The sequence below is a fragment of the Merops nubicus genome, unplaced genomic scaffold (genome assembly GCF_000691845.1).
Source record: "Merops nubicus isolate BGI_N331 unplaced genomic scaffold, ASM69184v1 scaffold7362, whole genome shotgun sequence".
NCBI lineage: Eukaryota > Metazoa > Chordata > Aves > Coraciiformes > Meropidae > Merops > Merops nubicus.
Genome location: NW_008592810.1, coordinates 88780 through 116234, shown reverse-complemented (window position 1 = coordinate 116234; position 27455 = coordinate 88780). Strand labels below are relative to the sequence as shown.

At 37.7% G+C, this 27455-nt stretch overlaps 1 protein-coding gene across 1 annotated transcript in view; it reads left to right on the top strand.

Annotated features, from left to right (window-relative positions):
- The window catches only part of VWA8 (von Willebrand factor A domain containing 8), an 89029-nt gene that overhangs the window by 20852 nt on the left and 40722 nt on the right, over nucleotides 1–27455 (top strand). The window contains exons 4-13 of the mRNA XM_008935256.1: nucleotides 71–238; nucleotides 2022–2186; nucleotides 2591–2640; nucleotides 2967–3075; nucleotides 6022–6126; nucleotides 12234–12365; nucleotides 13655–13789; nucleotides 13870–13947; nucleotides 19504–19664; nucleotides 20863–20976. Coding sequence (XP_008933504.1) covers nucleotides 71–238; nucleotides 2022–2186; nucleotides 2591–2640; nucleotides 2967–3075; nucleotides 6022–6126; nucleotides 12234–12365; nucleotides 13655–13789; nucleotides 13870–13947; nucleotides 19504–19664; nucleotides 20863–20976 — 1217 coding nt within the window. The remainder of the gene's footprint in view (nucleotides 1–70; nucleotides 239–2021; nucleotides 2187–2590; nucleotides 2641–2966; nucleotides 3076–6021; nucleotides 6127–12233; nucleotides 12366–13654; nucleotides 13790–13869; nucleotides 13948–19503; nucleotides 19665–20862; nucleotides 20977–27455) is intronic.

The window sequence follows — 27455 nt, the reverse complement described above, 5'->3', positions numbered from 1 at the left end:
TCAGCAGGATTTAATGAGATATGTAATGTTTATTTCTATTACAATATTGTGGGGGTTTGTTTCTTCAAAGTGTGCAGTTCGTGCAGCTACTGAAGGCAGAATCCTTGTGCTGGAAGGTTTGGAGAAGGCTGAGCGGAACGTCCTGCCGGTGCTGAACAATTTGCTGGAGAATAGGGAAATGCAGCTTGAAGATGGTCGTTTTCTCATGTCTGCAGCACGTTATGACAAACTCCTGCAGGTATGGAAATGCTGTTTGGATTTTTTTTTTTTAATTTTTTTTTTTTTTCCCCCTGCTCTTGGCAGCACTGGAATACTGTCGTGAAGGGGAGAGTACTAAGGGGTCAGATGGAGGAAATCCCACCAAGGTCTCTGTTTTTTTTCTGGGATGTTGCATAGGATGAAATAGGCAGGGAGAAAGCTGTACAAGTCAAACTACTGCTTGCAACAACAACAAAGTTTTCGTCTGTATCTTCTATGACCACATGAAAAAAGAGGAGTCCATGTTAAACTTGTATGAAGCCTGTGTGTTTCTAATACATGAAAGCCACAATGTCAGATGAAAAAAAAATATACTTGTGTAAAGAGATCTAAGTTGAAATTGTTCCCATGAAGTTCAGATAATGCTTTAACTTTGGAATAGCCTTGTTGCTAAGGACACCAGAATGTGGGACACCAAAAAAATGAGGTCAAGATGAATGACACTATTCATCAGTGTTGTCTTGTCTTTAATTTACAAAAGTATATGTAAATATAAATTATAGGAAATGGTAAAAGAATTTTTGTTTGATAGGAAATGGGATTTTACTATCTGCTGCCATTGCTACTTCAGCCCTTTACCTTTTTTTGGGCTCTGAGTCCTAGTGCTTAAATTTGAGTGGATACTTTTCAATCTTTTGGGGACCTCAATAAATTTCATCAATTTCTACTTGCATGTACTGTAGATTCCAGTTGGAAACCTGTCAGTCTCTAGTAGTAGTCTGAGGCTTGCTTGCTCATATTTCTGTCATACCTAACTGTGGTTAGGTATATTCAGACCTATGTGGCACAGGAAAGAAATCTGCAATAAGCCTTCTATTGTTGATCCTGATTGTACCAACTATGCTGAAGTGGATTTCTGAAAATATGTCGTTATTTCTTACGCCTCTCATCTGAGGTTAAACTTCTGATCCTATGCCTTTTCCAAAAACATTTTAAAGATATTTAATTAGTAGCTGCAGTAGTTGGAAGCATTTTTATTATATTTTAAAGGTATGCTTTTAAAATGTAATTCCTTTTAAGGACTGAAAATGAGAATTCAAATTCTAGACAGAATGTAATTGCAGTTACACAAAGCCTCCTCCTCTTTTTTTTCCTTTTTAACACTAATGATAAAATGTTTCAAAACGAGTGCCTCAGGGACACTGCTAATAGTATATGAATTAAATAAATCTCTTGCTACAATACTAAATCTAATATTGTTTTTTTTGTTTGGGGAATATTGTATTATATAAGCTAATACTAATTTTCTTTTCTTGTGTGTGAATATTTGCTGGACATCTGGGTCTGTAGGAGATGTGCTCATGTATGGTTTCAAGGAAGACTTAACTGTGATGTAGGAAGACTAGAGAGTGCATTTTCTGTATGCAGTGAATCTTTTGCATGACAAGAAATGAAATACATTTAATGTCCTTGTGAGAGAGACTAGTTCTGTGTTATTGTTTATAATGCATAATTTGTAAGTGAAACTTAAAATGCAAAATTTGGTCTCCTTTACAGTTATAAGATCAGAGTTAGATGCATGGAAGACTGTTCGGGTTGAGCATTCCATCTACATTCATTTTGGAAAAACTTGCTTTTCCTACCCACAAATTTGACAAATTCAATGCTTTCTAACCCCTCTGCATTTAAACCAAGAACATTACCACGTTTAGGTTGAAGGACCAGGAATGTTAGTCCATCTGCAGTTTAGTCACCGTAAGTTTTGAGCTGATGTAATATGTGGGGTTTTGTTTATCCTTGTTGCTTTATTTTAATTAATTTAGGATCATACCAAATCAGAGTTAGATGCATGGAAGATTGTTCGGGTTAGTGAAGATTTCCGTGTGATAGCACTGGGCCTGCCAGTACCTAAATACTCTGGTAATCCTTTGGATCCTCCCCTTCGGTCTCGATTTCAAGCTAGAGATGTTTATCATCTGCCCTTTAAGGTAAGTGTCCTAGCAGAGGAGCTGGATTATCTGTACTGAGTAGAGCTAATATTTTGAACTTATGTTTTACTTACCTCACCTCTAAAAAGAGTCTTTGAGTAATAAATTTATCTTAAAGGTTATTTTTTTATATTGGGGCCTAATAAATTCCTGAAAAGCAGGCTTAGAGTTGCCAAGTAAGGCTGCAGCAGAAAAATAACTTCTATAAAACAAAATAAACCTAGAAGAAAGATTGTAAAATCTTTCTTTTTTAAAAAAAATAAAATTAATTGTGTCAAGGAGCTAGTAGACTCTTCATGTCTAAATTAGAGGGAAAAGTAGAAAATGCCTCATACATCATGAACTGTGACCCACAGTATGAACCCAAAATTAATTTATTCTGCAATTTTATGTTCTATTTCCAGGACCATCTTCAGCTATTATATTCAATTGGATCAAACATTTCCACAGAGAGGTAATTTTTCATAATTAAAAACATAAAATTGAATGAAGAAAAAGCTATGTCCTTTCAGGATTTCTGGCTATTTTTATATCTTCTATCACTGCATAGAGACCAGAACTGAAGAAGTTTTTTAATATGTGTGGGTGTATGCTCACACAGCTTTTCATATGCAACTTGCATAAAATGAATCCTAAAGTACTTTAGAACTTCAGTCACATTTTACTTATTTGCACTCAGAAATAGTTTCAGCATCTTACACTGTATTTAACATTTTAGACTTTAGTATTTTAAATATAGATAGCATGTATAAAACTCTGTAATTATTCTTTCCTGTGCAGAGTTTCTCAGCTCCTGTCTTTTGCTACAACTCTCTGCTCTCAAGAATCTTCTACACTGGGACTTCCAGATTTTCCTTTAGACAGCTTATCGGCTGCAGTTCAGATTTTGGTATGTGCATACACATGTGCTGTGAAACTGCATGGGCTTAAAATTTCTCCAAATTAGATCAGGATTATACGTGTTGTTAGAAGAAGATTAACACTCTATGAACGTTTAAAAAATAAAATTGGAAAAACTAAGGATGGTTTGATGGAGAAAAGCCACAGACAGATCTCTGGAAAGTACTTTAACCCAGTATGTAGCATAAAGTATGGCACGGCAGGAGATTTGTGACGTGATTAAATGTGTCTTAGTGCTCAAAATAATGTTTTTTATTCTGCTAAGTCATTTTACCTGACTTCAAGGATATCTACAGTTTACCTGATGACACTGAGGTAGTCAGTGGAGAGGAATAGAAATCACACCCTAGAAGTGCTTTAGATTGCATTACAAAGACACTATTCCTCTTCTTTAGCACCTAAAAGGACCCAAAATGACTATTCAAATGTGGGTATAGGCGACAGTTAAGTTGTATGAGATGAAGCCTACATTAGGTCTTGGAATTGGCTGGTAGATTTAGAATAGCCCTAGACATGGAGGTTACCTGGAGATGATGGTTGTGCACACTCGAGGGTGCAGTGTGTCCTGACAGCTACAGCCTATAGGGGAATAGTTGCTGGGTTCATAGTGGGAGATCAGGCAGGCCAGGACTAAAGCTGTGGCAGTCTTCCTGCTTTCCCTGACAGGCTTTTGTCCCTTGGACTTTATAATTCCATGGTAAAACGCTGAAATAAAACCAGAAGGTGCCTCCTGAAGGAAGTCAGGGAGATGAGATCTGTAATAAAGAGAGAGGGATTGGTACCCATTTGCATGTGGGAAGATGTGGTCAGCTGAGGAGGGGAGAACACCAGGACAACTTCACAAACTATCCTCAGCGTGCAGGTGTCTGTAGGAAGGACTCCTGAGGTAGTTCCCTGCTGTGTCTCCTTGTGCAGCCACGTTAACTGTGGTATTGCTCAGTGGCAGATCACTTCTACATATCTTACTGGACTATATTCATTAAAACGTACCCATTACTTGTGTTAGTTCCCTCAGTTGTGCTAGGTACTTGCAGACATAATACTTTTCTGAATCAGTGGTGCTACATCAGATGTTATGAAGTGATTACAATTCAAGTTCAGAGAAATGAAAGGGTATTTGAGAAAGAAATGCATATTGGATTTTAAAATAAATCGCAACTTTTTATTCTTTGAGCCTTGTAATGAAAAATTATTTTTAAATGAATGCCAGATGGTTTTCAGAGTAATGGAAATAAAATGAGCCCTGAGCTATTATCTAAGCTACGGAATGGAGGAAGTATTTTATTTTACATTAGAGAATGTGAAGTGTTATCATTGCATGACAGTGTCTTTTTTAGGTAGATGAGAACTGTTTCTGTTAGAATCAGTTTTAATCACTTAGTTTTCTAAGCCGACTGTTCTCAGTGATTCTGGCTACAGCATTTTTCCTTTGCATGCTGGTTCACTGCCATCCTCTACTTCTAGCTTGGTTGATTTAACTGTTAAAAGTGTGGAAGGAATGCATTGTAATGACCAGCTCCTTATCTTCTATCATGGATTCACTCAGTCCCAAAATGTATTTTTTAGGTTGAAAGCTGCCTGCTGAAAGGGAGAATTTTTTTATAGGTTGCTATTTTGAAGAGGCTAACTTTATCCATGGCATTGTAGTTATTATTAATTTGAGATAATGTGGACAAATTATATGTTATGTCTTCATATATAGACAGAAGGCTTTTTAAATGTAATAAAGGGCTCCCTGATCTGTTAAGCAGTACATTTACTACAATGCCTTAATTTTTTTTTTTTCCTGATCTTTTCTTACTATGGAACATTATAAATAGTATTACTGATTATAAGTATGAACTGAAATATACATTTCATAAATATGCATCTCCTGATTTCATTTGTGCAATTCTTCTTTCAGTTGGCTGCCTATGTAAATCCAAGTGTATAACTGAAAAATCAGTTGATTGCATTTGAATTATATTATTTACTTTTACTTACTTTGATGAAGGCTTAAAAAAGTAGTGCCAGTCCACTGACTGTTTTTCACTAGTGTTACACACAAGTAATCCTTCAAAATTTGCAAGTCTTTTTAAAAACAATAAAGCATTACTTTGGGGTTTTTGAAACAGTTTTATCCACCATGAAAGGCTTTATGCATATGTTTCTTCAGTATTCATGAATTCACTTCCATTTCTTTCTCTAGAACTGCAGCAATATAATTGAATCTTTGTCTAGTTCAGGCAGCAACTGACAAAAGAGTTAGTACTTAAAACTAACAAGGAGATAGCAAAAAAGTTTTCAATTTTGTGTAGAAAGAGCAAGCATACTTAGTAACTTATTTAGGAACAAAACAGTTTTGATCAAAATAGTCAGAAATTTCTAAAAATGGATTTGTTAAGTTGAATTTGTACAGTGAAATAGAATCAAAGTTAAATACTAGAAAATGCTGTGAATGAGTCAATAATTATTGTAATACAGATTCCTTGTCATATTGATTCTTTTCCAGTAGTACCATAAGACTCAGTTATGTGTGGCATTTGTCTCTCCTAAACTTATATGTGTTTAGGTATCTGAGCCAGTCACTGTAGCTTCCATTTATGCACAGGAAAGTCATTTTTGGGACATAGTTCTTATAATCTGGAAACTGTCAAGGCTGTGTTGGACAGGGCTTTGAGCAACCTGGTCTTGTGGAAGGTGTCCCTGCCCCTGGCAGGGGGTTGGAACTAGATGAGCTTTAAGATCCCTTCCAACCCAACCCATTCTGCAATTCTATGAACTGCACCTGAGAAATGCCTGCTTTGACATTTGACTGCGTACTGCCTGTAGTGGCTGTTTGTACATTGCCTGTACAATTGTATTTTAAGTTCAGTGCTGTATGGGATTTTCAGATTAATAGTTGATAGAATGAGACAATAATTTCTGAATGTATATATTTTTTAATTTGAATTAGAATGCCTTTCCTATGATGTCAGCCCAGCATGTTATTGACCGCCTGTATCCCTATAATCTTTTCCTTGGAAAAGAAGGCAAGACAGCAGTCAAAGATGTGTTAAAAGTAAGTATTGCAGATATACATTATAATTCCAGGGAGTAATGGATTATGACAGTAGTACTCCTGAAATGTTACTTCACTACTGTTGTAAAAAAAATCAAATCTTAAATAAACTAAATGTCTACATTATTGCTGATGCTGAAACAGTATTTAAAACCCTAAAACTTCATAAGCCAGTAGATTTCAATCTAGTGAAAGGTGAAAACTCTGTTCTATAGAATATTTAGACCTTGGTTTAAGACTACAGAAACCCCCTCATTATATAAGTGTTTAATTAACGTGAAAGTAGCTACTTATATGGTTTAGGTAGTCAAATGCTTTAAAAATACCTCTGGCGTTTCACTTTTAAGAGAGGATACTAAAATGGCAATAGAGATCACATGTATAAAATACACTCAATAAGGGATGATTATAGATTGTATTAGTCTCTGGGTTTGGTCTGCGTTAGCCTTTTGGTGCCTGATGTTGGTCAGATCTGTTTTGTTGTATTATCCGTGTTTAGTAAAGCATATCATTATGCTGGGTTATTTTGTTTTAAAATTTCATCACAGTGCCAGCTTGCTTTCATTTTTCTTTTCTGATTATGTTGCAGAAGTTATGTATGTTGTTGAAAGCTAGTTTTCATGACCTAGCACATCTTACCCAGCTCTTTCAGTCCTGGAGATTAGAAGTTATTTGTATGTAGAAATTTAGAAATAACCAGATCTGTGGCTCTTGTTTTTCCTAAATCCAAGCCTATATATCAGACAAATGTTTGTAGCCCATCCCTTCTGACACCTCCCATAGACAACATTTTTGTATTGGAGCTGAGTCCTGTATTCCCTATTTAACTAAGCTGGTCTCCTACTTGTCCTCTTGAATTTTGGGCTGGATGGTCCTTGCGTTTGAAGGATCTAGTCCTGGATGACCTGCTTGCTTTCATGAACCTTCAGAGCTGCCTCCTGTTGTTGCTTTGTGAATAGCAGGAGCTGTGTGTGCACCACCCCTGCCTAGCCAGTGCATTGTCTGTCTTGAGGTGTTATGCCAGGCAGCCTCAGAAATTCGGACTGATTGTGTCATGCTGTGCTGAGCTTCCACCACGTGTCAGGGTGATAGAAGTTGTCTGTAAGAACCATGGTCTGGGTTGAGATACGAACTCCTCTCTGTTAGCAGAGCAGTAACAGTCACTTCTGTTCTTAATAGGCCTTTATTTTAAATAATTTGTCATTTTGTTTCCCCTGTCAGTTATAGATGGTGAATGTCTTTATGTTCAGTATTGTCAGGTTCTTCCATTTTTCATTTCTTTCATTTCGTGTGTTGTGCATGCTTTTGCTTCCTGGGTAAGACAGCTTGATTTGACTAGTAAAATCTTTCTCGATGATTATCTACTTGTAAATACCTCTTTGTTATTTATATTTTTCTGTGTTAACTTTCCTTTTTTTGATAGTCTTCCTCATCACTACTTATATGAATTTGTCCCATTATGTCAACAAATACATATAATCTTCTTTGGAATTTTATTCACGCACAACAAATCTTGTTAAGCAATGAACCTTAAAAAATAGAGAAAATAATAGGTTGTACAGAGGAACTTCTGTTTTTAATGATATTATAGTAATAGCAGTTCCAGAACTGTATCAAATATGGATTAGAAATTATTTTTTTCCCTTCCACAAGAAATGTGAGGGAGCGGAGTCTGGCAGGAACAGGGTGATTTCTTACTCTACCTTCTGCAGACTTCCAAAGTCTTCCAGCTAAGATTAGCCACTGAATACTTCTCTGCATAAAAGAATCCAGTTAGGAAATACTAATCTTAATTAGGAGATACTGAGAGTTGAAAAAATAAATATTTGAAATGTATTTGCTATTGATGGGGTAATTAAATCACTTCTTATCTGCTAACATTTAAAGAAAACAAGAACAAATTTCATATAATAAAATGTAAAATTTAGGTGTTGGACTTGGAGACAGATATGGAGAAGCAGTAATTAAGCTGATAATGTACCTTAATTTCAGGATGGCTTCCCTTCCAAGTTAGCTGTTGGAGCTGAGAAGTGAGGTAGCCAGTGGTTAGGCTAAACAACTAGTTTTGGCAGCTTTGTGCATGTTTCTTGAAAAGATCATATTCTCCAGGCACTGTCTTCCCAAACGTTATCTTCAACTTGGTAAATCTTTTTCTTATGTCCTTCCTTGCTCACTGGGACTCCGCCAAGACCTAAGTATTCCTCGTCATTCTTATCCTCAGTAACAGGTGAACGTGAAATACTGACTTATATCTTCTTTGGAAGTGGAGTAGTTCCTTACTGTGTTAGTCTTGGATGTGTAAAGATGTTTTGAAATGCAAATTTCTTGTTGAGTGCATCTAGCTGGGGTTAAAACCTGTTTGAGGCTTAACTCCGTCTATCAACTACCTTTTTCATTTGATAAGTAAGTGTGTTTATGGATTACATACTAATCCAGCATCTGCAGTGATCTTGAGAGCTGCCTATCATACAGAACATTTGTACAAGGTCTGCAGTTTGCAGCATTCATGAGTTCATTAGCTTGCAACAGACAGGACAGAAGTACTAAAATAAAGTTTAGAATGATATGTGTTTTCTACCCTTATTTGAGGTTTCTGCACTTGGGAAGTTATACCAATCTCTATTTTTAATTAATTCTTAAAGAACACCTCAAACCTAGAAGATCTTGTATAAGGAAAATACGACCTGGTATGAATTCTGGCCTTTCAAATTATTCTGTACTTGCATGAAGTATTGGCATGACAAATTATTTTGACTTTCAGATGAACATTTGAAATATGATTGCAAAAAATATGTAAAAATTTATTTAAGCTTTTTCTCTAGAAGATTTAGATAAAGAGTCACTGCTTTCAAGGAAAACAGCCTCCAGTTAAACATTCCCAAACAATAAGCTTAAGCACGTATGATGTTTCCCACAGCATTGAAGTTTTCTTTCTTGTATAGTATTGCTAGGCATTTGTAAAACTGGTCATTGGCATTTAGACTGAGTTTTGTTGTTCATTAGAGGCTCCAACTCTTCTATGCTTATTGCTTCATTGATCCATAAGCTTTTGGCATTGTACTTCAGACTCATCAGAGATTTCATGTTTGATTTTTTTTAATCCTCACGCATTTAATCCTCCTGCATTTTTTTTTCCCTCGTGTTGGAAACACACACAGGTTTTTGTTTTGTTTTCGTTTTTTTTCACCTTCAAGCAAGAGCATCTTCCCATGAGATTTTAGACACAGCATATAGGTCAGATTTGTCTTCATAAAATGAGCAAGTCCCTCCTAGCCTACTATGCAAGTATTCAACTTTGCTCTACAACCCTTCTGGAATTTTCTTGCCTTTTCATGCTTTAATTCTGTGTGCACCACCTGGATCTTATATGAAATAAAAACTTGTTCCCTTTCACTCATTTTTGTATTGTTTGCATACCCACTTTAATTTTACGTGACCTCCTCCTCAAAAACTGTTTCCTTGCCTCACAGTAGGGACTCTTCAGACTACGCAGGCCCTCTCTCATGGAGGGTGAGCTGTTAGCTCAGAAAACTGGAATCTTCTTTCTTGTCTGGATAATTCTGTTGACTTCTAAGATTTTTCTGTTGCAAATATTGGTCTAAGGAAGGGTTTGTTTCGCTTTTATTCCTGCCCAGGTAATCTATAATCTTTGGGGCTTTGCATTAATGAATGCTCTTAATGCCAATTTTCCACTGTAGTGGAATCTATCCTTCAGATTTCACTCTCTGTCCCGTCTTGCACTTGCAATTCATGTTTTGCTTCGTGTGAAACAGCTCAGTCCTCTTGTCCCTTGAAAAATTTCTCTCTCCTTCCCATGCAGAGAATCTTCAAGGAAGATGAGTTGCCTTTGGGTGCCTCTTTTGGATAGCTTGACTGTCTTGTGTGTTCAGCATAGTGCTTTATCAGCAAATGTGTCTCATACATGCTCTCTGTTCCTCTGACCACCTGGACCATCAGTGTATTCTTTGCAGTTTACATGCTGAGAAATTAGTGATCATTGTATACTTCCAAGGGGTAAGAGTTCCTCCTCTTGCTTTTTTCTGATTTTTACAGTTTGCCTTTTCTCGTGTGTTTCTAGGCATGTGGAACATGGCCTGGTGATTATGGACTGCCAAACCACTTCCCTTGGTTTTGGTGGCTAGTCTTTTCTGTTTTCTTTCCTCTTGTGTCTGAGGCAATAGGCTGCCCGATTCTGGCTCTCCCAAGTATCTCCCAGACTTTCTGATGCTGAATATGTATCCTTCCAAGCCACAAATATTTTTTCCTTTACAGCTATCAACTTGGGCTTTGTATAGGAGAAGCTGCTTCTGGCTCAGGCAGAAGTATGTTTTATGTGTTGTGCATCCATTTCATGCCATATTGATTCCATAGCTAGCTATCATAATTTTAAAGGAAAAACTGTCCAACAAGTCTATCTTAGTCTGAAAGCCACAAACAGTTTTGTTTGTTGGTCCTGTCCAGGTAACTTGTTTAATTACTATGTTATCCAGTTTAGCAGCATTTACCATACTTAGATGTAATGAATTCAAACTGTGCAAATTCAGTTAGATGAATTGAGGTTGTGTGAGTTCAATAATGATCTGCGCAGAGGTAGATAGTCCTCTTTCACTCTCCTAATTTAGGGTCTCAAAGGCTAGCTGCAGAACCCTCCACAGCATTTTTAGAAAGTAAACCAAAAAAATAAAAAAATAATCCCAAACCAGTAAACACCTTTGAAATTTTAGACTCCCAAGACCTCTGCATACAAGGTCTGCTTCTGTTGTCTCCTAATCTTCCTTGTTAGATGCAGAGGCTGCTAGTGCAGATAATCTTCTTGCGTGCTCACAGTTACTTTCTTTTGGTATCTGATTAAGGGATTTTAGTGTACAAGCAATTTGCAATTTTGTGTATGAGCAGCTTTGGCCCTATCTAAAGTGCCATTAACTTAGAGTATTACAATTTACTAACGAACGTAAGAGCGAGAACATCTGTAGCTCATTTCACAGAATCATGGTTGAAGTATTTCTTAGAATCGTAGTTTGAGTTAATCCTCATTAGACTTTCCTGTCCTCTCCTGGTTTTTAGACTGTTTAATGATATCTGAAGTAGACTCAGCTGTTGCAATAAGAATATATGCAGTCCCTTTACTAAAGCACATTTATCTTAAATTTGTGTTAAAACACAATTTTTTTGTAGGGTCTTGTGCCTGAATGGGAATCTACAAAGTGATGAAGAGCCAAAGCATCTCAGTTTTCTTTCTAGACTTTAAGAGGTGATGCTGTGAGTCCTAGTAGTGATAAAGCTACATGCTTTTGAAGAATTATTTTACATTAGTGACTTCTGTTTAAAAAAACCCACCTTTTTTCTAGGAATTCTATTGAGTTGGATAATGCTTCTTTTCTCTTGTTTATTCAGCTTTCACTCTGTTGAATAAAATGGCTCTATGAGTTCAGCAATTTCAGTTAGTGGCTTTTTGTTGCGTAAACTCCCCTGATACGACTTCCCCAACAAAACAGACTTTTTACAAGATTTTAAAATTATTTTTACACTTTCTATATACAGCATAAAATAAAGTATAATGCTTAAAAGAGGGCTGAGAAGATTAATGTCCCATTTAGTGTCCTTTATATACCCGGAACATGCTGAAGGCTTAATTTGTACAGGTTGTCCTCAATTTTCATTGTGTGATAAGTCTGTGGAGCTAAATAAACATAATGTTTGATGGTTATTTTTATTGGTAGCCAGACACTGAAGTCTGCAGTTGGTTATAACGACCTGCAGAGGTAGGTGATCTATTATCACACCTGCTAAAGGCTATCGCCTGTTTCTCTTATTATTTTGGTCTGTCAAGCTAAGACTTGGCAAAGTCACCATATGACATTTTCACTTTACATTTCTCACTACAGTCAGAATAAGTAGCTATTTTTGCTTTGGTTTTAAATGTGAAATATATAGGCCCTCAACAGTGTGAACACAGGTATGTGAAGTAAAATTTGGAGTAAATGGATTTAGGGCTTCACAAGCAATTAATCTTGAATGTACTTCTGGCCTTATTTTCAGACGGAACAGTTGTAAAAGCTAGAAAGCTGTATTTAATAATGAACTTCCCCCATCCCCTCATTCTACAGCGTTTTGAGCTTCAAGATTCAGAAAGCCACTTGGTTCCCAGAAAGATTACAAAAGTAGAAAGTGTACATGGAAACAAACCCTTCAAGGCTCATGTGACAGTCCAGATTGGTGAAAAAGAAGTGACATTCCAGGTATGAATTTTATATATACATCAAACTGTATATGATTTCACTTAGCATCTCGCTGAGAATTTGGCATTTATACTTGGTACTAAAACTCATCTGCACTTAATATTTTTTGGTAGAGTAACACATGATTTTTTTATGAGAAGAGCATTCAGATACTGCAATATTAGATAGTGGGTACACCAGATTTTATGTCTAGGTAAACTCTGCTTTCCTACACTTGATTCATTTAAGTTTCTTGTGTTAAAAGAAATGCTAAAGAATGGATGAAAGAAAAGCCTCTAGATTTAATTTTTTTTATTGGGTTAGAATAACAGAGAGTACTTACTCTTGGTGCTGCTTTCTTTTTTCTTGTAATGAAGACAAAAGTCTAATGAGGGGTTGCTAATATTCTGACACAGGATGTTAGGAAAATGGAACAAAAGCAATCACATCAAATATGATTAGTTTGAGCTTTTTCCAATGAATTTTAGGACCTGCTAGGTGATGAAATAAGGTCCTAATCAGGAAACAGATGCTGATCTGTGAATTTGAAGTTAAAGTTGAATTCGGAGAGGCTAGGGAGTCTGTTAGGAAGGCAAATTAGTGGGAGCCAGAGAAAGATAATATAAATATTGGTCAGGAGTATCCTCTGAGAGGATGACAAAGTGGAAAGCAGAATAGCAGCAAATGGGAATTTGTCAGAAAATGGTGAGTCTGTAGGGACATGATTCATCTCTTTTCTGAGGGGAAGATTTTTGCCTTTGTTTGACGTGTAGGTGATACCTTCTGAGAACAGGTCTGCAGAATGTCTCTTTGGGAATAGAAGGGCATAAAGTATTTGCATAGGAAATGGTTCCCAGTCTAGAATGGGAAGTGGAAATACAGCAAGTGCTTTAACATGGGGAACAATTGAAACTCCAAAGTTCTGGTCAAAGTAGCTCCTTTGGATTTTCACAGTGCAAATTGCACTTTCTCTGATATGTTACTCTGATGAGCAGTAAACATCAGGGATTCTTCTATTTTGTCTTCAGCACAAACAGCCTTAAATTCTTTGTAGGCTCCAATGCTGTAATTGAATTGATTCACAATCTGTTGATATTTTTCATGAGGAGTGGCCAGAGGAGGTGTGAACTATGCTATTAAAAATTATTCAGGTGAATGCTTTTTAAGTGAAAGATATAAGTTTGCTGGATGACAGTCATCAGAAAAATATTAGTTTTGCAGAAGCATAACCCAGTCTACGCAAAGCCTAGAGTTACCACAGTGTAACTTATTTTGCATTTTGTTGGTTTGTTTGGTATTTTTTCTTATAGGTTCCAGCTGGGACTGAGCTTTTAAAGCAGCATCCTCGATCAGATACTTTCATAAGGACTTCCAGCCATAATCAGCTGTTGGCAGAAATGATGCAATCCCATATGGTTAAAGATATGTGTTTAATTGGAGGAAAAGTAAGATTTTAAATTTCTTTTCTCCATCCTTCCCCATTTTCCTTAGAATGTAATCTAGTCCCTATTTTTTAACTTTTTAGGGCTGTGGCAAAACAGTTGTTGCTAAGGAATTTGCTGATATACTGGGATACAGCATAGAACCTATCATGCTATACCAGGCAAGTAAACTATCTGCTGGTGATCATGCTTTAAATATGTTCTAAAACATAATTCATAGACATTGATTCTTTGTGTACTCTGTCCCTCTGTCCCTCTGTCCCTCTGTCCCTCTGTCCCTCTGTCCCTCTGTCCCTCTGTCCCTCTGTCCCTCTGTCAGTGATTTTAAAAGCTCCAGCTATGTTCATGTATAGCTGCAGCTTCTCAAGTCACTGATAATCAGTGTTACAGGTTAAAAAAATAAAGAATAGTGAAGATTTTGAAGATAACAAAGTTTTCTGATTATCATAAAGCATTTTTTATTCTGTTAGAATATTCCTCTAAAATCAGTTCTTAGTGCAGAGATAGTTAGAGATAGTGGTGCCGTGTACAATGCTATTACATGTAAACTAACCCTGATACAACTTTCCTTTGATTTTATTGACTTCATCATGAATGTGAAAGAGAGGTATTCTAAATAAAATGTAAGGAGAATCATTTGACACCGTGATCTTTCTACCAGCTGCAGAGAATTGGTGATTTATTCTTGATTTGACATGACTGAGTGCTATAAAGCTTTCTTCTGTGTCTTCTCATCTTTGGATTTTTTATCTTTCTTCTGTCTTTTGATGTGTTTCTTCTGTCAAGATTGTCTAATATCCTCTCACATATTTTTTTTCTGATGCCTAACATGAAATTTTAATCAATATTATAAATTCTGTGCCTTTTATTTTTTTACTTTTCTGTTCAGTCTGTCAATTATAGCTGTGATGGGACTGTGTTGTAGTAGAGATTAGATGATAAGGTTCCATGTTCAAAAATGTTGCATCCTAGAAATACAAAGTGAGAGCTGGTGTTTAAATATAACATAAGCATATTGCATTCAATGAATATTAGCTTTGTTTTTCGTAGGTGCTATAACAAGCAGGCAGTAATCTTCTTCTGCCCTTAGCCTAATTGTTGCTAATTTATTTATGTTATGTCTTAGTACAGATATGGCTTTTAAGATAAATTTGGGATAAAGTGTGCATTAACACTCAGACATGCACAGGCACATAGTTGCCTTAAAATGGCAGTTATGGGGTAAAACGACAAGAAGGAATGACTGGAGAAATTGTAAGGGCATCCATGGACTTTGAAGGTAGTGTCAAGAAACTTGTTGTTGCAGCTGCATTTATCATGAGTTGGAAGGAAAAATTGACAGTAATTGAAAAAGTAAGGGCAGAGTGAGTGTTTTTACACCTGAATAAAATGTAAGGTTTTTATTTAAAAAGGTTAACATAGAAGTAGTAGTAATGATTCCAGAAGGGTTGAACACGCAGAATAGTACAGGAATAAAGGTTTTGGAGCTGTCAGTCATCTCACAGTATGGTGAACACAGCACAGGGGGGCTGCTGCACATGTAAGGTTCTTTGATTTCATCTGGATGGTGCTTCAGGCTTTCTCACAGCAATACAGTGTTTTTGCAAACCCCAAGCCCTGTCATGCTTAACAGTGATCTCCCATAGCCGCTGGTCACTTATTATGTGTTTGGAAAGAATTCTCCCTCTTAGATCTTGATGCACTCTAACCTCATGACATAAACTGAAAAATTAAAAGATTAAAAGTAGAATTTATTTGTTAACTTTTCACAGTAGGGAACACACATGTAAGGTTTTCTCCATAACCTTGAGGAATGAAAACACTCTCAAATAAAATATGAAGTCAGCAGTGTCCCATGACCTTGTGAGTCAAAATACACCAAATATCACAGGATTTACAGTTGCAAGTGATAATTGTCAGTGCTGCAGGGAAACATTAGCATCAGATTTAATGGAATATATTGGTCTTTCTTCCATCTCTTTGCTTATTTAAATTTTTTCCCAGGCGGCATGAAGACTTCCAAAGGAAGAAATGACTGGCAGCTGATTTGGAAGTGCAGTGGCGTGTGGGGGGAAGGGAGAGAGAGACTGACAGAAATGGGTGGTGAGGCTTAAGGGTTGAAACAGACAAAAAGTGAGAAAAGAGAAGTTTTACTGCTGATGAAAAAGAAAGACAGTCCATTTTTTGTTTTCCTCCACTGTTGAGAATTTTGCCAGACAGGATCCCACTGCTTTTCCTCCTGCCTGTATGGCTTCAGCTGATAGAGGCACAGACTCTGAAACTGCATCTGCAGAGATGGAGTCAGGCAGATGAGCTGTGCCCTTTTCCTATGCTTTAACAGGGCCAGGTGCAAGCAGACCTGGGTTTCAAAGCTACATAGCCTAGTCAATGCAATGTTATTATTAAACTATTTATTATTAAGCTAATGGACCTGTATTCCCAGCAGCCCCTGGTACCTTCGTACAGTGGTATATTAAGATAGGTTGGTGTTCCTGAGCCAGGGCTGAGTGTGTCCAGCTAACCTGGATACCTCTCTCTGACATGTCACTGTAAGCAGATTTCTAAATCATCCCAGGAAAGTAATTTTTGCAAGTTGACAGACCTGCTTAAAGGACAGGCACACCCTAACCCTTGTTTTGCTGCGTGCCATACAATACTGGGTACTCATCAGCAAAATTAGACAGTTATTTGGGTATAAACACAGCCACTGTTTTTCAACATCCCACCTTTGTTTAGTATGGCTTTGCTGAACAGGAGCAGAACGCTTCCCTTTTGGAGACAGTGAGAGCAGCTGGCAGTGAAACGAGTTACTCAGTAAGCATCTTCCATTCAGAGGGATCAGTAATTCATACAGCAGTTAAGCAATGAAGGCTATGAGAAGTTTGATAGTGCTGTAAATTTAGCAGAGTTTTCTACTTTGGTGAAAAAAAGTGTCTTTTTTTTTTTTTTTGAGAGAGAGACTAATGTCCCAAGTTCATTTCTAAAATTAAAGAGGCTTTTTGTTTGTCCTGTGGTTCATTTTTATTTTCCAATAACTTCTGCAGGTACAAGACTAACTAATGGGGTACTTGTCCTTGGTCTGAAGCAATAGCACTGTTTTTCTTCAGGGTCTGTGAAGAAATGAATTCCAGTATTTTTTTTTTTTTTTAATAGATGTGTAATGTTCACTTTTAGTTTTAATATTTGCTTCATCATTCTTTTCATCTGATATCTAAGGGCTTGAGTAGTGTGGAAGGCAATAGGTCCCTATATTGATTTCACAGGAGAAAAAACTCAAATCTTTTACGCTGTGAAATAAGAATCAACTTTACTGAAACCAAGTGTTCCCAAACCTTTTGAGCACATAGATCTTCTCTTACACTAACAGTCAGCTCAGAGAACAATTCCTGTCTGGTTTGTGATATCTAGCATCGTTATATGGATTTCTCCTATATGTGTTTCTAGGTAGGCAAATTGCTGACAAAGAAAACTCCATCTTCATTAGGAAAGGTTTGGTTTTAAGTTGTCTCCTAAGGCAATTAAGAAGCAGCAAATGAGAAGCAGCAGCCAGCTAGTTCTTTGTGGACAGTAGTTAGGGAAATATCTGTTTAAATTATTTAAAATAAAACATTTTTTTGTCTTAGCATTTCAGAGCAAATATTCAAAGTGATGTTACTACAGTTTTCCAGGAACTTTCTCCTTAAAAGTCTTTTAAGCACATCACTAGTGTTTGTGTACTGTAATGGTTTTGTTTCTAGGATTTCTTCTTTTTTACAAGACCTCATAACTTTTCATAACAAATTCCTTCCAATTTGTTGAGAAACACTAAAACAGTAGAAGTCCAAATTGGCATGAGAAGCAGGGAACACAGATTTTTCACTTTGTACTTGCCCAGAACATGTTTGTGGCTCACAGTGCTGATCAGTGGCTAGGTTGGAGGCTTGTGTTGCTGTAGCTGCTGAAGGAGTCACACTGAAGTTATTCTGCTTCTTTTCTCACCTAAACTTCTTTTTTCCTGTATACAAGATATTTTAAGAAACAAATAACACAATGCAAACCCTGTAGGTTTCAGTGACTGTTGCAAACTAAAATAGTCATTTTGTTTCACAAGGTGTTATAAAGTTGCCATTTGCCTAAAATAAGGGGGGAAAAAAATATATACTTCTAGTACCTCCCTTTCAAAGAGTTTTTTTTGGTGTTATATTATTATAACACCATAGCTCATAATGTTATATTTTTAATATCATACATTAAAAATTGGCTTAGAGTAAGCAAATAGAACCAATAAATCACTGAACAAGTACTTAGCCATAAAACAAATCCCTTACAGAAGCTGAGCAGGTGTTAGCAAATGATACTTCTTTTTAATTCGTCACTAAATTGAATCTCACTCAACTATTTAAATCACAATGCAAACATTAATTTTGTATTTCAGAAAATATTTTGCAACAAAATACACCTCTGAGTTTATCTCCAGAAAATTAATGCCTGGTTCTCAAGTGGTTATTTGAATTACAGAAAAATATTCCATGTAGCATAGTAGGCTCCAGACCAGTGCATACTGTACGTTGTCTCATTCCTCTAGAGGTGAGTTATTGGAAGATGTGTTAGTTAAATATTCACCTATACGGCATATATTAGCTACTGAATGCACATTTCTGACTCAAGTCCTAAAAACACAGACATTTTTCTCTGGCTTTGGTAAAAAATTTTCACATTCTGGTTTTACTGTAATTCATTAATAAAACAGAAAAGAGCAAACAGCGAGGAAAAAAACCCTCACAAATGCAACAATAAAAATATAGTCTAGTTTTGTGGATTTTAATGTGGGACTTTAAATGATACAAATGTGGAAGCACTGGAGGAACCAGACTTTGTCCTGTTATTTTAAGGCTTTTAAGGAAATGTAGAAAGAGGAAATGATTCAGGCCATATGATGTAATACGTTCTATTTTTATTCTTTAAAGTTCAAAGGGTTTATAGTTGTGTAAAGGACATATGCAAAAGCCACAGCTACAACAGAAAATATTTTTTTCATCTGATTTTGGGTTAAGCTGTGTTCACAGCACAACCCGATGAAGGAATTTCATCTTCCAGGTCACAGAATGATCGTTGTGTTTCTGTTGCTCTAGTGCTTACCTTGTATGAACATGTGAAATGTATATGCTGGAGGATATGATAGATTTTGTCCTTGATTTACCGTGTAAGCATTATTTTGTGATACACTATGTACTTTTGATTTTTTTTTTTTGTTCCTGGCTTCTTTCTTCCTCTGTCCTTTATTATCCAATACTTGCACTTCCTTTTCCTGCTGAGAGGTGGAATGTCATGCTGGTTTGTGCTCCAGGTTAATGATGAAGTCTTTGCTCTTTAGGTGACTTCTGTACGAAATGAACGACTGTTCTTGTTTCCAGGTGTGAATTGCTGCCCCCTTCTGTACACAAAGCTGTTCACAACTTGCCATGTGCTGGCCTTATTGTAAAGGGGTGAAAAAAGGCTTTTTTTCTGCTTTCAAAGAGGTGGTGTTGGCAAGTCTAGACCTCCCAAAGATATCAGGGTGTGTGTAGATCTGTGTGTGTGTTTCTAATATCCTTTTGTCAAGTAATTGAAGGTTTCCTGCTAATCTTTGGGCATCATATCAGGAAAAACAGAATGCAGTTTTTTTAAGGCAAAAGCAGGTACTTGTAGATGAATGAAGTGGAGCATAACTATATTCTTCTGATGATTGGTACTTACAGGATATGACAGCCAGAGATCTGCTGCAGCAGAGGTACACTCTGCCCAACGGGGACACTGCCTGGAGACCGTCGCCACTCGTCACTGCTGCCCTGGAAGGGAAGCTTGTGATTCTGGACGGCATCCATCGCATCAACCCTGGCACGCTGGCGGTGCTTCAGAGGTCAGGACGTGAGCAGGGACGGGCTGGGTGTGCAGGGCCTGGTTGTTGAGCACGTGCATACTGCGGAATTGAGTTCTTTCTGGTGCATATGACTTTAGAACTTCAAGAGTGGTGTAAGATCAAGCTGAACATTGAAGCTTCGTAGAAGGTGGAATGTTCAGTCTTTGCATACTCTAAAAGCAGAAGCAATTCTTTCATATTCTTCGTAGGCCTATAATAACACAAGAAGGTTCTGCTCTTTGGCAGTACAGAACATGAGTCTGAATTGAAGGGTGACCTAGATTTTACTGTAAACTTCTGAAATCTAAAGATCAGTAATATTTGCACAATGATTTGAAAAGGCAGGATATCAGAAAATGTTCCAAATACTTTGAATGCATTCTGCTTCTAAATAAAATGCTTTCATTATAGTTACATATAAAATCATACTTTATATTGATTGCAAAGAACTCTTTCTAAACATTATTTCATAATTCAATTAAAAATAAATTATATTTGCAAAACAGAAGTTGTAATAGCAATTGCAATGTCAATATAGTAACCTATAGCGTCAGGTCAGATTTTTCTGCTGTTTTCTTTGCCTGCATTGTATACTGAATTTTGCAAACTTAAAGGATATTGCCAGCTTTAAAAGAAGGTTGTAGCAAATACATTTTGTCTTCTCTAATTTTATTTTTATATATATATATATAAAAAAAAACCAAACTAAAATATGTATCTTCTGCATATATATAGGCAGAAGAGCAGAAGAGAGAATTATACTTGAATGTTTTTTCCCTTTTTCATCAGTTTAGCATTCCCTCCTGATTTTTTTCTTCTGACATGTGCATGGCTTCTATCTTATCAACTTCTGTGTAAAAAATAAGACTGGGTCTGTATCTATGTGATTAAAGCAAACTGAAATATTGCTTCAAGAAACAAACCCATCATTTGGTACAAGTATAACAAAATGTCTGTTTCATGCCATTCATGCACACTACTGGGAAGACAAAAAATCTTTTCTTATTTTACTATATCTATTTAAACTAAGTTGATAGACTATACATTGAACTGTTTACTTATGCATATTATTTTAACTCCACATCTGGATAAATCTTACATTGGTATAACTTCTTTTTGCTATGATTCATGTTGTTGATAGTAGTATTTTAAAAAGCAATTGAAATCTAGATAAGGCTTGTTTTTTATTTTCAAACAGACTAATACATGACAGAGAGCTGACTCTCTATGATGGCACCAGATTGTTAAGGGAAGACAGATACCAAAATTTAAAAGAAGAATTGCAGATCTCTAATGAGAAACTACAGGAAAGGTAAAGTGTCAGCTACGAATGTAGAATGCAGACAGCATTATTATTAACAAAACCATCATGAAAATGCTTCCCTGTTAAAGTGATACCTTCTAATCACTAGAGGAAACATTTTTAAGTGTCAGTTTCCTTGAGCTCTTTTTCTTTTAGTGACATGGGAAAATTATATCCTGTTTAGAGTGCTTGAACTAAAAGGAAAACATTCAATACCCTTTAATAGAAGGAGTTACAAAATGAGGAGAAATTATAAGTACATAAAAACAAGATGTAAAAATAATATTTAATTTGGGAATATTTTATTAAGAGTGTTGGGAAATAAAGCTAAACTGGTTTAAAATAGAATTTGTTACTTTCTTTTGCCTCATTAACTACAAAGCTGGTATTTAATTTACAACTACTATGGGGCAGGAAATCCTAAGGATGGGTTGGGACCCATTATGCTTGTTCTTTGTGTTTCTTCACTTCCACTTGTCTGCTAGAAACATTCCACAGACAGAAACATTTTTTAGTCCTCTGGGGCCGTGCTTAAAATGTAGTCAAGCACTGCTGACCCATTTTAATTAATGGGGGGGGTGTTCTTGAGTGTATTTCAAAACAAATGCGATCTAATATTCAGTAATATATGAGGAGCTAAACATACTGTGATTCTGTAACAGCTCTGGACTCTGAAAAAAGAGCTGAAATTTTATGCCTGATACCCATGCTCATATTCACACTGCAGGGTGCGCATGTGCCCAGACTTGGAAGAGGCCCTATTGATTATAGTAAGGTTGCATTCATGGTGTGCCACCCCATTTCTCAAACTTGCCTCTCTGAATACAGTTTTTCTTTTGACCTGCTTCATAATCCACCCTTTAGAAAAGCTGCTTTTCTTTTACTGTGTGGTTGTTCTGTTATTTCTTTTGGTCCAAAAAACAGAACAACAAACCAAAACAAACTTCATTTTAAGTCTTCCACAGCATTTATTTTGATTGTAGGTGTGGTGTGATATAAGCCTACTTGTTGCAAATAGTGTCCACACTGCTGAGGCCATACAGCTGGCCAGAGGGGCATTTCCTGTTTTTATTTTGTTTGAGTGAAGAACTATGTGCCAGGAAGTGTTCTCTTTATCAGGATTTTAAGCCCAGACCTTGAAAAGAGAAGCAAAAAGCTCCAAGGATCCATCTTGGGTTGTATCCCAACTTTGCATTGGACTTGGTATTTCAAAGCATATCTAGTCATTGTGTGAGTCTTCTCCCTGCTGCATGTTCATGGTCTTGTCCACGGTGCTTTCAGGCACAATGGCAGTGGCTCTGCTATTTTGCTAGCTGCTTGGTACCATTTAGTTCGTGCCAATATACTCCAGAAACCTAGTCAATTCATCACAGAATCATCTTCAGTACTTCCCCTCTTCCTTCCTGGATCAAATCTCTCATAAGACTAGAGCCTTACATCTGGATTCTGTTTCTCCTGCTTGTTCTAACTGTGGCTGTTTTGGCAGTGGACTCCCTTACAACCTTCACTGTCTGTCAGACCATGAGAACTGTCCAAATTGTCGTCTTTACTGACTATTCTGCAGACCTGTCTTCTTACTGTGCCACCTATGTACACACTTCCCTTCAGTGTCATTGTGTTAACTTTGGTTCTGTTGCTCAGTGCTAATTGTGCATTGCTTTTGATTACTTTGAAGGCTCCAAGAGACTTTTTTTTTTCCTTTTTTTGGAAGGCTGTCCTGTTCCTTCCGACCACAATGTACTGCTTTTACCTAGACACCTTACTATTGTACATCTTAGTGTACTGTGAATTGCTCAGCTGTAAGTTATCTGTTTGACTGACAGCTTTCACTCTTTGATCCATAGATGAGGAGTGTCTGTTGTCTCAGACAGGAATACATTTCTAATTATTACTTGATATCAAAAGCAAACAAGCAAGCAAACAAACAGAAACCCTATTGGGTAGGCATTTTTGCCTCTGTAAGCTCAGTGTGACACTTCAGCAGTATCTTGGATACATGCGAAAATGCCTGGTATGGAATTAGCTGAAGTCCATTGTGCTGAGAATCCCACCTTCCCCTAGGGAAATGTTCCATCTGGCACTTGTTCAACTTTATTCTGTATTCAAAAGAAGCCAGGGTAAGGTAACGTAATGAAATGCTGGGGTCTGAACCCCGAGCCCTGAATTAAGGTTGACACATGGGCGATTCCCACAGCCCTTCATAAAGAGGTGGTGAGTTTGCCTTAGAGCTTCCCCCCAGGGTGCGGCCGGCCCTGCAGGGAGAGCCAGAAGGGGAATGAGCCCCAGGGGTCCCGCAGTGAGTTGACAAAGGTCAGGTGTGTGCTTGGGGGTAAAAGCTGGGACCACTGGCAGGGAGTCAGGAGTGTCTGTCTGTGGAGTGCACTCCACAGAGCTTCCTGGTTCAGGGCAGACCTCCTGACTCTCCCTGGAGCTGGGCCCCAGTCTGTTTAGGCCTTTGTGAACATGGGCCAATTGGGTGAGAGTCACTATGTGGTCACCTTTCTCTTATGTATTTAACTTGCTGGTCTTGCTGTTTCCCATGCCAACTGTGGGCAACCTCGGGTCTCTGTTTGTACCACCTGTTGTGGGCCAAGTTACATCCTTTGTGGGATCGTTGGGGTGGCGTCAATCATGTATGAGCTGATTGATCTGTTTGTACCCTCAGCGGTCATTCGTATTGTAACGTTTGTGTCTACAATACAGTCTGCATACTGGATTCTCTTCCTGCTGGTTGTGTCGTTCCTGTTAGGCCTGGTCATTGACAAAACACATAAACGTCCATCCACTTGTTTGGTTTTGGGTATAGGCTTCTTTGGCACCAGTGGACCACTCCTCTCTAGAGAGGGCACTGGTCTTGGCAGCCTTTTGAGGGATTCAAGGTCTTCCAGGACCTCATTCTGGTTTTGGTCCTTTACATCTTATGAAAATGTCACTACCATCCACTCACTTCAGGCTGCAGTGTCAGTAGTTGATCTTTGGTTCCAGGAATGCATTCCTCCCTGGTGCTCAGGCTTTTCAGCAGCAGTTACTTGTCATTGCAAGTTTCAGTACCCCTCAGTTTTACAGATGGCTGTGCATGATTAGACCTTCTCTCCAGACACTGTCTCATCGAACAATATTTAGGGTACTGACAGCTGATTTAATCACAAATGAAGAAAGCATGATAGTGCTAGCCATCCCTCATTTGTCTGCAAAAGATTGCCTTGTGGAGATCTTACAGAGAATATATTGTGTCTTGAATTTGTTAGCAGATTGGCTGGACAAATTCCTACTTCTAAATCATGACTGCAAGGTACTTTCCATCTTGATGAAAAATGTCTCTTTTTCTGTGTCGGTGGCTGTGGCTGGTGGTGGTAGCCATATTTCTGATGTTAGAGTAAGAAGAAAAGAAAGCTTTACTTATCCTGATTTACTGGATTTGATTAAAGAAATTTCAGTACGGTTAGTCTTTGCCAGACCTGCGGAATATACCCTGTCAGTCCCAGTTCTGCTGGGCTGAGTCTGGGATGTTTGGTGAGTGACACATCTGAAGGAATTGAGTGAACCCTCAGTAGTTTGCAGGTGACACCAAATCGAGTGGGAGTGTTGATCTGCTCAGGGGTTGGGAGGCTCTGCAGAGGGATCTGGACAGGTTGGATCGTTGGGCGAAGGTCAGTTGTATGAGGCTGAGCAAGGCCAAGAGCCACATCCTGCATTTGGGTCACAACAGTCCCAGGCAATGCTACAGGCTTGGGGAGGAGTGGCTGGAAAGTGCCTGGTGGAAAAGGGCCTGGGAGTGTTGTGGACAAATGGCTGAACGTGAGCCAGCATGTGCCCAAAGGCAGCCAGCATCCTGTCCTGTATCAAAAAGGGTGTGTCCAGCAGGAGCAGGGCAGTGATCGTGCCCGGGTACTCAGCACTGGGGAGGCCACAGCTTGGGCACTGTTCAGTTTTTGGGTGCCACAGTAGAAGAAGGACATTGAGGTGCTGGAGCAGGTCCAGTGAAGGGCAACAAAGCTGGTGAAGGCTCTGGGGAACATGGCTTGTGAGGAGCAGCTGAGGGAACTGGGGTTGTTTAGTCTGGAGAAGAGAAGGCTGAGGGGAGACCTTATTGTGCTCTACAGCGCCCTGGAAGGATGTTGTAGTGAGGTGGGTGTTGGTCTCTTCTCCCAAGTAACTAGTGATAGGACAAGAGGAAATGGTCTTAAGTTACATCAGGGGAGGTTTCGGCTGGATATTAGGAAGAATTAATTTCCTGCAGGAGTGTTGAACCATTGGAACGGGCATTGGAGTGACCAGCCCTGGAGGGGTTCAAAAAAATGCGTGGGTGTGGTACTCCAGGGCATGGTTTAGTGGTCACGGTAGTGTTGGGTGATGGTTGGACTTGATGATCTTAGAGTTCTTTTCCATCTGTAATGATCTATGATTCTTTGAAGTGGCCAGATTCATAAAGACAAATACGTCCCTCACCGTGGAAGAGAGCAACTGTTAATGCTTTTTAGTACGTAGACGCAGCACTTTGTGAAATGATTTTTAAAACAGAATTTCCATTTAAATCTGTTTTAGAGAAAAGAAATATGATGAGAACCAGTGAGCCAAAACTTCTGAAACATTTTTATTTTTTAGTCTGTGTTCATAAAATTATTTTTCCCATCCCTAAGAAGAGAAAAATTGGAGATATTAATTGAGAATTTTTAGGCGTTCCCTTTTTCAGAGAAGCAATACACATTTTGTACTAAACTTTAAAAATCCAATAATTTTTTGATAGTGAAAAAATATTAATATTTTTCAGATTTGCTGCCTCTAGTTTTTAGTGCTTCAATAGTCATAATACCTACGTGTAGCAGAATAGAAAGGAGAATACAGCACAATCTGGTGCTTAATTTCCAACCCTGATAAGTCAAGAGGGTTTTTGTTTTAAATGAAGAGATGGGATTTCAGATCACACTGTGGTCTAAAGAAATCAGGTGCCTCTGGATGTGACAGTGAACAGTGTTCCTGTACAGAATGTGCATGTGCTTGAGCCATGGCAGTGTTATTAGCAGTGCTGGACAAAGATGAAAGTATTGTTTGGTTTTCGGATTGTTTTCAAGTTTTGCAGGTTAAAACATTATTATTTGCAACTTATATTTTTTGACAACTTCATTTAAAAATTTTATGACCTTTGTAAGAGCTAGTGAAATTCATTCTTACTTCAAGTTAATTGTTGTCATTGAGTTATTTGCTCACTGTTACGTCATTACATTTCTAAATTTGTCATGTCAACTGGCCTTCTTCTGAGAAGGGCTTCAGACTGGTGGGTGCAATACCTCACGACTGACAAGTGCAAGCAGTACAATTGCCTTCATGAGATTTTGGACACTCCTTGGCCTGCTGAAAATCTGTAAGCTACAAGGCAGCTAGCAGTGAGCAGAGAGTACTTTTTCTTCTGTTCTTTCTTGGGCTAAGGAAGAACATTTTCATTGGAGGAAATGAAGTATTTTTGTTTGTTTGAAAAGAAGCAAAAGAAAAAAGCTGCCCTTGAGAAAGTGGGAGATGGTCCTTAAAAATCTTTTATACAGGAGGAGATTATAGCTGTTGATTCCTTATTCATTTAATGATTGTATGATTCATTTTCCTGAACAGGGTCAGAGACTAAGAGAAAGTGTGTTCAAGTACTCTGCATATCCAAGATTTATGCATAGAAATTCTTCTGTAATCCCCCATTACTTTGCTGAAATGGACTCTGTGAAGGTTGTGCACAGCCTTTACAAGAGGGGCAGTGAAGTGTTGGTTCTTATGTTGCAGTATTTTAACCTGTTTGGCTGGACATCTCACCCCAAACACACGCGCACATACACACACACAGATGGTCAGTCCTTGGTGTGGGGAGCAGAAAGGCAGATATTGTGGAAGTCTAGAAGGAGGTATGTAATAGGGTTGTTCAGAAGCTAAAAGAACTCAGTCATAATGCATGGGTGGTTTAAATGCTTTGCAGACAGTGGATTATTTTCCATGCGATTAAGTTGAAAGGGAACACACACCAGATGAGACCAATATAAACGGTGGCAAGGAGTGAATTTAGAAAGCAATAAAATTCTTTAATTGCTTGTGTTTTCTAGCTTTTGCTTTTTTTCTATATGTGTAGGTTTTTTGTCCCCCAGTTTAGTGAATTTTCAGATTCACTGTTAATTTTAGACTGTGGTGAAATTTAAGAAAAATGTCAAGGAAACAAAACAGGTCATTGGGGTCCCAGTATGATAACAATTCCAAACTCATAAAATTTGTTAGAAAATGACATTTATTAAATCATGTTGCAGGAAGAGATGACCAAAAATAGTTTGGTTTTGGAAGGTGACATTAGGAATGCCATTATGTTTTTGGTTTGTTTTGTTTTTCTTAAGCTTCAGTTGCCCAGAACCATGGGTCAATAACAAGAAAATCTTTTCCTAAAATCACCCTGAACTGACAGCAGTGGCAGTAATCCTTGGTTGGAATTAAACACTGATGCCAAAAGAAGGAGACACATA